Consider the following 12738-nt stretch of genomic DNA (forward strand, 5'->3'; position numbering starts at 1 on the left):
ATTATTGCTTTGATGTCCAGCAAAGAGATTTTTAAAAAAATTTATTCCATCAATAAAATGGGTGTGGAGAAATTATTTGGTGTTGGGTTAGGCACATAGATGTTTCCAAAGAATGAGTTCTAGCTGGGAGCTTGGTTTAATCCTGCTCTCTTCCACTACGATTGAGTGAAAAACAAACTACTTCACTGTATTAAAAGCAAAGCTAAAAAATTTGCCTCAAACTGTTGACCTAGCCAGATAGAGCTCCAGGATCTGACTTCTGCAAACTGTATCTCCCTTCTCCACGAAGTAGGCTTCCTTTCTAGCTCTGAGTTCCCATTCCAGCTCCAGGCCATGGTAACAGTCTTTGCAGAAAGCTACTGAGGTGGTCACTGCCTGCTGGGGACATAAATACTGCTCTCTTACAGAGAATCTCTTATAGAGATTCTCCTATTAAGGATCTGCCTATTCCTTCATAATAAAAAAGTAGATGCAGCTCCTTTAGAAAATTTGATCTTTCTGAAATAAGTCAAGCAGAGAAAGACAATTATATAGTTTCACTCATATGTGGAATATAAGAAATAGTGCAGGGGGACCATAGAGGAAGGGAGGGAACTCTGAATAGGAAGAAATCAGAGAGGCAGACAAACCACCGAGAGACTCTGGACTCCGTTAAACAAACTGAGGGTTACAGAAAGGAGGAGGATGGGTGTACGGGGTAACCAGGTGATGGGTATTAAGGAGGGCACATGGTGATGAGCACTGGGTGTCATATGCAGCTAATGAATCATTGAACACTACATCAAAAACTAATGATGTACTATATGTTGGCTAATTGAACATAATAATTTTAAAAAGGAATATTTCAACTTAACTAGGGCTGTTCAACCTTGACTGGGCCTTTTGGAGCCTATGTAACCTTCCATATTAGTTTGTTTTAGTGGAAGCAAGATTATAAGGGGAAGACTGGCCATGGGGGACAAGAACCTCACAGGACTAGACCTGATAATACATGATTCGGTATATCCTATTCCTGCCCCTGCTGTTCCTGTCTTTACTTGTAAAGGGACTACGGAAGCTTCTTTTCACTTAGGTTTTCTCCCCCCAAGTGTTCAAATTAGTGAGTTGTGAACACTGCTGCTTAATTCACATGATATAAATGTGACAGACACCCCCACCTTTCCATGAAGGTCACCACATTTTTTACCTTGACCAGAGGCCCGAGTCATGGTGTACCTATGTTGTAAGACGAAGCACACTCCCTACCCCTGACAGGTCAAGGAATGTAAGTCACAGCTCTCTTGGCCCTATGGGCACACCCCCCCCCCCCCCAGTCTATCAGCCTTCACTTCCTTGTACCTGTACTTCTCAGAGTCCAAGGAAGGATAAGTATGTCTTAAGGAGAAGATCATGAAGCAAAGCTACTGGAGATGGCGGTGTTCCTGGACTGACCCCTGTTTCTCTCTGCTTGGTTACAGCTGCCCTATGAGAAGAACTGCAAGAATAAATTGTTTTGTGTTGCTGAGTTACAGATGGCCACCACTATCTCTCAGTGAGTTGGACCCAGTCATCATAGTTTCTGCAATTAACTTCCTTCTGAAGGCTTACCTGGGCAAAGCCCTCATCAAAAGTGACCCAACCTCATGGCCCACAAAGGGCTTTGCATGTATTATCTCACTGGGTCCTCAGCCATACCATGAGGGAGGCAAGAGATTTGTATCCCTCAGTAGGGAACAGACTCAGTACTTGGAAGGACTGTGTGTGGTCACAGTGCTCATTTGGTGGACTCGAACCCAGGTCTCTTGACATCCTGGATAATGCTACTTTCATAACCCAGTGTCCCTTGCTCCTAGGACTATCTCAGTTAGAGGTAGCCTCTTCCTTGACTCACCTCTTAACCAAATTACTTAACTAATTCATTAAATATTGACGGAGCATCTCCTCTGTGCCAAGCACTCCACAAACATGCTAAACATACATCAGCAAACAACATAGACAAAAATTCTTGCCCTCCTGGTGTTTTAGGTGGAAAAGATAATAGGTAAATGTTATATTGATGAGATATACATAGTACCCTATGAAGAAAAGGCAGGGAAGGTGGGAGAAAGTGCTGGGTAGGGGTGGGTTGCAGTTTTATTTTTTTAATGTTTTTTTAAAGATTTTATTTATTTATTTGACAGAGATCACAAGTAGGCAGAGAGGCAGGCAGAGAGAGAGAGAGGAGGAAGCAGGCTCCCCGCTGAGCAGAGAGCCCGATGCGGCACTCGATCCCAGGACCCTGAGATCATGACCTGAGACAAAGGCAGAGACTTAACCCACTGAGCCACCCAGGTGCCTGGGTTGCAGTTTTAGAATGGTCAGAAAAGGGCTCACTGAGCTGATGTTTTGGTACACACAGGAGGAGGTTGAGGGATGAACTAGGTGGGTGTCTGCAGGAAGAGCAACTGCAAATGCCCTGAGATGGGAGCATGGCTTGTGGGTGGAGGAATGGCCAGGACACCGGTGTGATTAAAGTAGGATGAAGAAGGGAAGGGTAAAGCCGGGGCAGGGAGAATCGTTATTCACGGTTTCGGAGGCCCTGCATAAAGGCTCTTACTGTGGACTAGTAAGCCAGAGGAATGACAGAATCTCGCATTTTAACAGGCTCATTCTTGCTGCTGTGTTGTAGACTACAGGAGCAAAGATGCAAGCAGGGAGATAGTAAGGATCTATTAGAATTCAGGTGCAAAGTGATGGTGACTTGTCCACAGTTTTAAGCAGTTGAAGGTGGTTATATTTTGAAGTTAGAGCCCACAGGATTTGTTGATGGATTAGATATGGGGAGTGAGAGAAAGAGAAGGGTCTAAGGCAACTTCATTTCATCCTGAGCATCTAGAACTTTGCAGTCCAGTACAGTAACTATTAGTCACATTTGGCTAATTAATTAAAATTAAGTATAATTAAAATTTTAGTTCCTCAGTTGAACTAGGCACATTTCAAGGCCCTACATCCACATGGGGCTGGTGATCTTCAGTAGCACAGATACAGGCTATTTCCATTCTTGCAAAAGTTCTGTTGGATCACACTGAACTCCAGAATAATGGCAATACCAAGAACTGAATTGGTGTAGGAAGCCTTTAGAAGAATGATCTTGGAAGGCAGGGTGGAGAGGAAGAGATAAGGCGTTTGGCTTTGGACATGTGATGGTCTTAAAATACCCTCCCTGGCTACTAGTGCTGTGTATGGAACATGGTACTGATGGCCTGTTGGCCAGGCTAGGCATCTGTGTGGAAGAACACGGATGCCTAATCCTAGTAAGCCTTTTTGTAGACATTTGTAGGACTTGTGGATGGCTTAGCCTATCTCAATTATTGAGGATCCAATTGAAGACTTTTGAGTGCTTTGGAATCCAGCCTAAAAAACAGATGCAGCTGTTTCCAACAGGAATTAATTACAGCCGAGAAATTCCCTCCCACCCAGCTCCTTGTGATATGTAGCACACACAACTGGCCCCACATCGCCCCCTAGTGTAAGTAGTAATTAGTCTCTTCCTTTTTTCAAAAGCATTATTGAGTCTAATCCTTAGCATCCAAACATTTCAGTGTTTTCCACCTTTTTCTGGATATTGGTCTCCTAAAGAACCTAAAGAAAACTACAGACCCTACTCCGTAGAAGATCACATGTGCATACATAAGTGTTTGCATTGGGGGCTTTCCGAAACTATCCATGGTCCTCCGGTTAAGAACCCCTGTGAAATATTCCAGTGGCTCCCAGAGCCCTCTCCTGGGCTTTAGAACAGTATATCCAACTGATGTTTCAACATCTCTACCTTACACCATTGGCACTTCTCATTATACCCCTAAGTGAACTCATCTGGTCAACTGCCACCCTGGTGGTGGTACTCTGGTCTCCCCCATGAAGAGCAGCACTTGGTCATACATTCAGGACTTATCCTGGATCACTTTCTCTGTTGCTCTGGTTGCAAGTGTGGCTTTACTGTATCTGGCTTCAATCCCTTGTGTCTATCGCCACTACTACTATTTTACACAGGCATTTGCCATCTCTCAATTGGATTTCCACATACAGCAGGCTCTAGCTATCTCTGCCCCCTCTCTCCCACTGATCAATCTATTCTCTTCTCAGCTGTGCTAAAACAAAAGCAATATAACAACAAAACACATGCCACGTTGCTTCCCAGAGCTTCCTATCCTATTTTTGAACATTTTGGATGGTTAGGAGATTTTCTTTGTATTGTTAATAGTGGATAGTGGTTTTATACTCTGGGGCCCCACAGCACCTCAGCAGACTGAAAGAAGCTCTCACAAATCCCCCAGTCTCCTCTTCTCCAGTCTGAAAAGACTGTTTTAAACCAGTCTTTAAACTAGAAGGGCCTGAATGAGTTTGCGAATGGGAAACTGAGGCCAAGAAAGAAGCAGGGACAGTATCCGTCTCAGACACTTCAAGCAGCTCAGTCTCTGGTATTGAGCTGAATATCTGGCACAGAGAAAGTACTCCGTAAGTATATATGAAATGTATGAACTTGGGAGAATGAAGTATCTTGCCTAGGGTTGCAGTGATTTGGTAGTAGAAAGAGGAGGATATAAATATAATTTTCCCAACCGTCTTTTGAGAATGCTAGACCTGAGGCAAATTAGTTAGACTCTCTTGGCTTCTGTCCTTTTCTATGAAATGGAGAGTAACCATACAAACTTATAGGGTTATTGTGAGGATTAATTCAGGATGTGAAGCATTTAGCACAGTCCCTGCCACATAGAAATCAACATGGTAGCCATTATCATCATCTCACACACCAACTGAGGTGTGTGTGCGGTCCAGGCATTTGTTTATATTGAGCGGAAGAAAATCTAGGCAATCTAAGGAGTTAGTTAAGAATGTACTATTGTGGGACGCCTGGGTGGCTCAGTTGGTTAAGCAGCTGCCTTCGGCCCAGGTCATGATCCCAGCATCCTGGGATCGAGTCCCACATCGGGCTCCTTGCTCAGCAGGGAGTCTGCTTCTCCCTCTGCCTCTGCCTGCCATTCTGTCTGCCTGTGCTTGCTCTCTTTCCCTCTCTCTCTCTGACAAATAAATAAAATCTTTAAAAAAAAAAAAAGAATGTACTATTGTACTGCTTGTCATTCTTAAAGATTAAATAAACTGGTAACTTGTTTCTATTTGTCTATCCGGTGCAGGCAGGAATTGGTGGTTGGTCTCACAAAGGAGCTGACTATGAACATTAACCTAACTAACTCTGGGGAAGATTCCTACATGACGACCATGAATTTGAATTACCCCAGAAACCTCCAGTTTAAGAGGATACAAAAGGTAACAGTGAAATATGCCACACATGGCTTTCCCTCCCTGTATGCCTGCTTTTTTATGGAAAACCTCCCAACTGGTCTTCCTGCCTCCAGTCTCATCCTGATCCATCCAATAAATAATTACTAATGAGATGAATCCCCTCCAAACCACTACACTCCAAACCACAGCTGTGCTGTGAGTCCAATCACGCTGCTCTCTGTCTCCAGAACCTTCAGTGCGGCTGTTCTGCAGTCACTTTCTTGCCTGCAGCCTTTCTTAACCAGGGTTCTGAGAGGGAAAAAAAGTTCTCTAACACATGAGCCTGCACTGGGAAAGTAAGAATCTGCCCTTTCACTCATGAGCCTGGGGTCACAGCCTGGAAGCTGGCTGCAAGAAAACAGGAAACAGTGTTTCTCCCAAGGACATCCTGCAGTTGTGAAGTACTGTAACACTGAGAAATCTTCTCAAAAATCATAGGCAATCAGAAAACTTTGCTGCTTAAAGTTCTATCTGTAATTATGAAACCATTTCACTTGACTAGAGAATATGTCACTTTAAAAAGAAGCAGTCTTATTTTCCATCTGGGGTACAGAGTTTCAGATACAGCATTTCTGGACACAACTTTACAACTCCCTAAGTTTCCAAAGGAATGGGTCCCTGGGTCCAGAACTGATGTTAATGGACCCTTTGATACACAACCCTGCTTTAATTAGAGCCCACCAAAACTCTGCTTTACCTCTATATTACCTGAACTCCACTCTTCCCCACCATCCCTTAATAACTGTTTTGGATTTTGTTTGGTGAGACACCACAGTGCAGTTTTCTCATGGTAAGGAGTCAGTAAACCTGGCTTTGTCAGGTTACAGATTTGTCCCTAGGGTCTTAGGCTATTTGGGCTAGGACAGCATCTATTATATGAAAATAATGAAATTATCTCATAAGCTTCTCAAGTGGAATCAGTGCTGCACTGTCCTTGGGAGAATTAAGAAAAGTGTCACTGAAATCTCCTTCCGTATTCAGTGGTCCAGGTGAAGAGCCCTGGTTGAGAAAGGCTGTGTGGCAGTATGGGGCTCATGCTAGCCTTCCAGCCCATCCCAGTATGATTGATAGGTTTGCACAGCTCAAATGTCTCCAACCCTGAAGATTTTATAGATTCCTCCTAGTTGGATTTTACCTCTTGCAATACTGTCTTTCCTTGTACCTCCCACAGAACCACTTGGGCCTTGTATTTAAATTCCTCAACAACCTATTGATCCCTTCTGCCCAGCTTGGGAGGAAGACAGAAACCAAGTCTGATTAGTGTCCCAAGGCTCCTGGCAGATGTCTGGCATGTAGAAAATCAGTGAATGTTTGTTGAATTGGTATCAGGAAACTGCTTCTTTTCTTGCTCTTTAAGAACAGTGTCTTCTCTGTGTTAACAGCCTCCTTCTCCAGACATTCAGTGTGATGACCCTAAGCCAAATGCTTCTGAGCTGGCCATGAACTGCAAGATTGGTCACCCTGTACTCAAGAGGTCATCTGTGAGTATTTGGATTGGCTGACTCTTCTCACTGTCTTGGAGGTGGTGTCTCCTATATCCTAGTGTCATTTGAATCTTAGCAGTGGTCTCCACATTTCCCTTTATTGCAATCTATCCACAGCAGAGCTTAGAGCTACCAAGTTTGCTTTCAAAGTAAGGAGTGGTGGGCTGGGGGATACAGCCACAAACTGTTGACTCAGCCCCATACAGCAGAGTGAAGTTGGGAGTAGTATGGGAAGAGCAGCAGGCCCAAAGTTACTAGTGGTCAGTGAGTCCCTCATCTGCCATTGATGGTCTTTGTGCTTGCTCTGAAATGGTTTCCTCAGCTGTGAAAGAGGAATAATGCTGTCTGCCCTGCTTACTCCATATTGACATTGTGTCGCTTATGTGGAATAATGGATGTGGAGGCATGCTGTGCTAAAAAATGTGAGGCATAATAATTGTTTCCCAGGTCAGTTTAGTTAGTAGGAAGCAGTTTGAATTGTGAGTGGTAGGGAGGAATCAGGTGACCTTTTCTTTTTCCTTTTTTTAAATAGGCAAACTTTTCAGTAGTTTGGCAGCTAGAGGAGAATGTCTTTCCCAACAGGACAGCTGATATCACTGTGACAGTCACCAAGTAAGTGGGCCCTTTGTCCTGCAGGCCCAGGCTGTGGCCCTGGAAAAAGTCTCCCTCCCATGTGCATGTGTAAGAGCTGTGGCTTTATCACTGCCCAAGAAGAGCCTCAGTGAAGCCACAGAAGGAATCTGTGCTGCTGCAGTGACTTGGTTTTCCCTTCTTATTATCAGAGTTGTTTAAAATGTCCTTTTTTATTGACACACAAAACAAAACTGTGGTATAATCTAGTAAATGAGCCTTGACAGAGGTTCTATTCCTGTCATTTCACTTGGAGAAGCCCCGCCATCTGCGGTATGGGTATAGCGGTGGGAAAGGGTTCTCAAACAGGGATGATTCTGTCCATCAGGGGCAATGCCTAGAAACATTTTTGGTTGCCACAACTTGTGGGGTGCGGGAATGCTTCTGGTATCTAGTGGATAGAGGCCAGGGATGCTGCTAAACATGACAGAGTATACAAGATGGTCTCTCACAAAAAATTATTTGGCCCAAAATGTCATTATTGTCAAGGTTGAGAAAACCTTTTTAAACCAATGTTTCTGCAACTGTGGTCTTCTAGCAAGTCTTCTGCACTCTAATTACTTATCTTCAAGCATCTTTTCTTATCTGACTTTCCCTGACCCTGAGAAGCCAAGGTATATAAGCAGCTGTGAACAAAGTGGGTGAGCTGTGAACTGACATTCTTATTTCCTAGTTTCAATGACAGAAATTCTTCAGTCAAACAGAGCCACAGCCTTCAATTCAAGCATGCCTTCATCGCAGTTCTTCCGAAGTAAGTACTTCCAAGGGGCCAACACCTGCAGCTTCAGGTGGTCAGGGTGGATGCAAGCATTCCCCATCTCGGACAGGAAGCTGCTTAAAATCCAGGCTCCCACTGATCGCTAAGGGATGAAGTTTGGTCCCAGAAATCCCATGGTAGTAATCAAGGAAGGAGCAGTACCAACTGGTCTTAATACTAAAGGTTACTGACATAATACTAAGGAGGGAAGAGAGGCGCTGTAGGATTGGGAAAGAAGGAAGGCGAAAAGTAAGGCCACCAAGGATTAACAATTAGACACAGAACCAGCCCAAATATACAGAATTCAAATATTTCTACCTGAACTGCCCTACCACCACTTTACATTTTGATATTCAGCTTTGATTCTTCTTAAGGATATGGTGCCCTCTGTCCTAGTGTATCCAACTGGTAGCATTCAACTCATTTGAAAGAAAGGGGCCTTGAGGCCTAACAAATATCTTCTCATTTGCAGACCTTCAGTGATGTACATGAACACAAGCCAGGGGCTTTCTGTCTACAAAGAATTCCTCTTCAATGTAAGTGCTTAATGCTTATTATTGCAAAGTTACAGGTGGCAAAACAACACCAGTTTTGATTTCCCATTCTCTGATTTTATTTTGTAGATACATGGGGAAAATCTCTTTGGAGCTGTATTCCAGCTGCAAATTTGTGTTCCAATCAAATTACAAGGTCTCCAGTTTATAAGAGTGAAAAACCTGACGAAGATTCAGGTACTTAGAAGTTCTTTTTTCTTTTGTTTTTTATCACAATCACCTCTCTTTCCAGAGTGACTGTGGATTCTTAAAGGTGTAAAACTAGAATTCTAGGAAAGGAGTAAAAACAAGTCTAGTTAACTTAGGAACACATTAGGAGTAAATTACCAGTCATGTTCACAAGAAATAGCAACCATTCGGTTCTTAAAACATTTCAGTTTTCCTTCCCTTGATGAAAAATAACCAAAAATTCAAACCTTTTTAAAACCCATGGACATATTTATTTTCCCTTTGAAAAACTGATAAATTCTGCTTCTTTGTAATTGACAAATAAGTTTGATAAACAGGTATTTCTTGCCCTGCTCCCTATAAATTTACTATCTTTCCTCCCTCCAGTCTGTCCCTGTCTCTGCTTTGCTACAGCTCCTTTGCTCTCAGTTGACTTCCCTTATGATACCCACAGCCACAGGCTCTGATCACTATGAAAGCTGAGGCCTTTGGCTTTCCTGAATTTTTTTTTTGCTCAGGGTTTATGAAATGTCAAGGTTCAAAAATGAATATGTGGAAAGGCATTTACAGAATGGAGTCTGTTGACAAAAAGAGGGCTTATATATTGTAATCATTTGTTCCCAGGTATAGTTTATTTTTAAAGAACATTTGTTAATTTCTAGAAACGTTTAGAATGGGAATTCCACCCTGCTCTGGGGATGGAGATTGAAAATAGCATCAGGGGCTTTAAGACCAGTGTCCTCTCAGCTGGGGCCAGTAAGGCACCTCTGGCTTATTTAAATAGACTGTGCTGGCAAAGCAGGTCAGTGGCAGAGCTGAAGTTCAGCATTGTCCTATAAAAATGCTGGATCTTTCTCTTCATTTGTTTCATGGCAGGGGTGTTACATTTAATCTTGAAGGTCATCTGTTTCAGAATCTTATCTGTTAGGTAATGGAGCCAGAGCACATTATTGTAAGGGTGATATTCACCCCAGCAGTTGTTGTTCTCCTTCCTCATTAGCCTATAGATCTCAAACTGGTAGTCACCTTCACCTGTAAATAGGTCCTCATCCATGGAAATGTCACAGAACACCACAATCCCATCCCGCTCCAACCGTGACAGTGTGTAGTCAATGATATTGACTTGCACTCCACGGGTGGGGATACTGCTTGTCTTCCCATTAAGGGTGTAGTGGAGCTCTTTGAGGCTGGTTTTCTTTAAGAGCACGTTCCCCCAGTGTAAGTCTCGGTGCTCAAAGTGCAGTGATGCCTCTGCCACCGCGAGGGATGCCGTGATCTGGTGTAGGATGCTCTTTGCAGTAGCCATGGAGGACAACTTCGCTCTCATTTGTTCTAAGTCAGTCCCTCCAAACTCAAATTCCAGTACAATGAAGAGCTGGTCTTCCTCAAAAAAGTCAGGCCGGTCATTTGCAGACCCTTTAGTTGAGTTATAATGGTCCCAGGCTCGGAGAAGCGAGGGAGGGTAAGATCCTTGAACACAGTGCACTGAGTTCAAACCAATAAAGCCTTCCGTACGGTTGCATACCTCATCAGACAAGAGGCTCAACTCTTTGGAGATGATTATCTCTGGCAGAATTTCCTCAAAAGTTTTTTGATGGGCTCCATTGACTAAATCTGGTCCTTCAATAGCAATGATTTTTAGGGCAACAGGTGTGTGATTAGCCACTGTTTGAAACACTTCTCCAAACACTCCTTCCCCAATCTTCTGACAGCACTCCAATTTTTCTGTGGAAAGGCAATGACTAAAGGGGATAGGACCTTCCTGATTGCATTCCCCATAAACTTTCTCAGCATCAGATGCCTTTTTGTCTGTGACATGTAATGTCTTTAAGGGGGTTAGCAAATACATGGAAGAGCAGTGCCAAGGAGACAGAGCACTATTTGTTCTGTTCATAATAGGAGGGTTTGAATATTCGGATATGAGGGACTCAGAGAGAGAACTGGCAATGGTGTGGCTGCTGCATACTTCAGACACAGCAGTCACCATCTTCTTCTTGTGGAAACTGAAGGAAGCCCTGGCTTTGGTCCAAGAGCAGTCGTTCTGTAAATGAGTCAGGTCCTGGGTGAGGAATGAGTCTTTTTCCATCTTTTGGCTCTTCTTAAACTGGTGATAATGGAGAAGGGAGGTTTCTGCTGTTTCCTGAAGTTTCCTTTTTCGCCTAGGCCCAGTTCTCTCAAACCTGTTGATTTCCCCAGGTACAATACAGCCCTTGCAACCATCTGCCCCCTCGTCCATCTGGGCAGCCCCTTGAGACCCAATCTCTTGACAGGAGTCCTGGTCTGTGGCCCTATTCTTACCGATGCTTGATAAACCTGGCCTCTCCAACCTCTTCCCAGCCCATTCCCTTTCACAGCAAGACTCCCTCATATTCTTCCCATCTGCCGCAAACTCAGAATCTTCAGGGTTTCCAGAGTCCATAAGACTAAAGAGAGCTGACCTGAGGCTGGCATGGGCTTGGTGGGCCAGTCTGGTGAACCTGCTTCCTCCCGTTGCTGCCTCCTGGAAGCCATGGAGGGATGTTGGGTCCGGGGAGGCTGCTGGGAGATGGAAGCCGCTCGGGACTTCGGAGGCCGCATCCAGAGAGGCGGAGGGGCCAGGGCCGGGAGAGGCCAGACTGTTGAACAGGGAGGCACTGGTGCCCAGCTCGCCGCCGTCCTCGGGCTGGTCGCACGTACTGAGGTCCGGGCTGAGGCGGCCTGGGTTGCCCTTAGGAAAGGGCGGCGGTCCAAGCTGGCCGCAGGGGGTGCTGCACTTTTGCGGAGGCCGAGCTCGCAGCCTCAGGCGTCGTGGAGTCACGATCAGACTCGGCCAGTCCTTGGAGGCTTGGCCGCCAGGGCGCCTCCGCCGCTGACTTACCGGAACGTCGAGGAAGTCAGGGTCGTCGGGATCGTCGGAAGCGATAGACCCCGAGGGGCCGTCGCTGCTACTACTGCCGCTGCTGAAAAAACGCTTCCGGTCTTGCGGCGGGAACCACTGCGCGACTGCCCGGTCCGGCCGCCGCCGCGGCCTCCCGCCGCCCACAGCCCCATACGTTCGGAAGAGGCGATTCCCGAGTCGCTGGCGTGACGCCGCCATGGTCGGCACCCGCCCGGAGATTCAAATGCAAACACCGCGAGACTTCCTTAAGACAGACGCACGGGCGGGCCTGACTGCTGGGTCCTAGCGTCCGGCCGTGAGCATGCGCATCACAACGGGTCCCGCGCGAGGTGGCAGAGGGTGGGTGACTGGCAGTTTGGCATCTTCTTATCCGTACTGTCGTGGCTCTCGTTTCAGGCCAACACTAAGTGCAACTCCAGTCTGGAGAAAGAATGTGGGAAAGACCCCGTTTGGGTGAGCGCGGCCTTCCCGAGAGCTTAGGGAGGGAGGAGGGCTTGAAGCGGGTGACGTGAGCGGCGCGGGGCTGCTGCTGCTGGCGTTCGCTGCTGAAAGCGAATGCAGGGTGGCCTCCAGGCTCTCCTTAGCTTCTTCTCTGGGCAAGTCAGCCACGGCTGCGGCTTTGCTCGAGCCAAGGTGAGCGCTAAACCTGTTCGTACCTCTGTTCTGGAACTTGAACGTCCTCTGCGTACTGTTAAGTTTTCTGCCTTTTCACGCAAAAGGGGATAGTGCTTAACTGTAATCAGAGTTTCCTTTTCAGTATGTGGACCAATGGTATTCGGTGAACTGCATCATCACTTCAAATAAAGAAAATGTAACGGTGGCTGCAGAGCTCTCCTTGAATCAGTCTCAGCAGGTACTTGAGATGGCGAATGCTTCAGATTTGATTGTTCTGCTGCTCATGTGCATCGGCTCTCTGTCCGAGAAAAGTTAATAGCATCTCAAATGTAACATGTCCAAAACAGGTGTCTC

General features: G+C 45.5%; 1 protein-coding gene across 2 annotated transcripts in view; it reads left to right on the forward strand.

The window, feature by feature from the left end:
• ITGAE (integrin subunit alpha E) overlaps positions 1–12738 on the forward strand; it is a 64690-nt gene that overhangs the window by 44199 nt on the left and 7753 nt on the right. The window contains exons 20-28 of one of the 2 annotated variants that reach the window (XR_004280489.1): positions 1458–1531; positions 5151–5283; positions 6681–6779; positions 7315–7394; positions 8086–8163; positions 8642–8705; positions 8793–8900; positions 11088–12064; positions 12166–12222. Coding sequence is in view for 1 of the 2 variants with exons in the window: in XM_032320359.1 (XP_032176250.1) it covers positions 1458–1531; positions 5151–5283; positions 6681–6779; positions 7315–7394; positions 8086–8163; positions 8642–8705; positions 8793–8900; positions 12166–12222; positions 12527–12622 (789 nt within the window). In the remaining variant the exon portion in view is untranslated. Of the gene's footprint in view, positions 1–1457; positions 1532–5150; positions 5284–6680; positions 6780–7314; positions 7395–8085; positions 8164–8641; positions 8706–8792; positions 8901–11087; positions 12065–12165; positions 12223–12526; positions 12623–12738 lie in introns of those variants that run through there. The other variant, XM_032320359.1, reaches the window with a different exon arrangement.

Source organism: Mustela erminea, chromosome 18 (genome assembly GCF_009829155.1).
Source record: "Mustela erminea isolate mMusErm1 chromosome 18, mMusErm1.Pri, whole genome shotgun sequence".
NCBI lineage: Eukaryota > Metazoa > Chordata > Mammalia > Carnivora > Mustelidae > Mustela > Mustela erminea.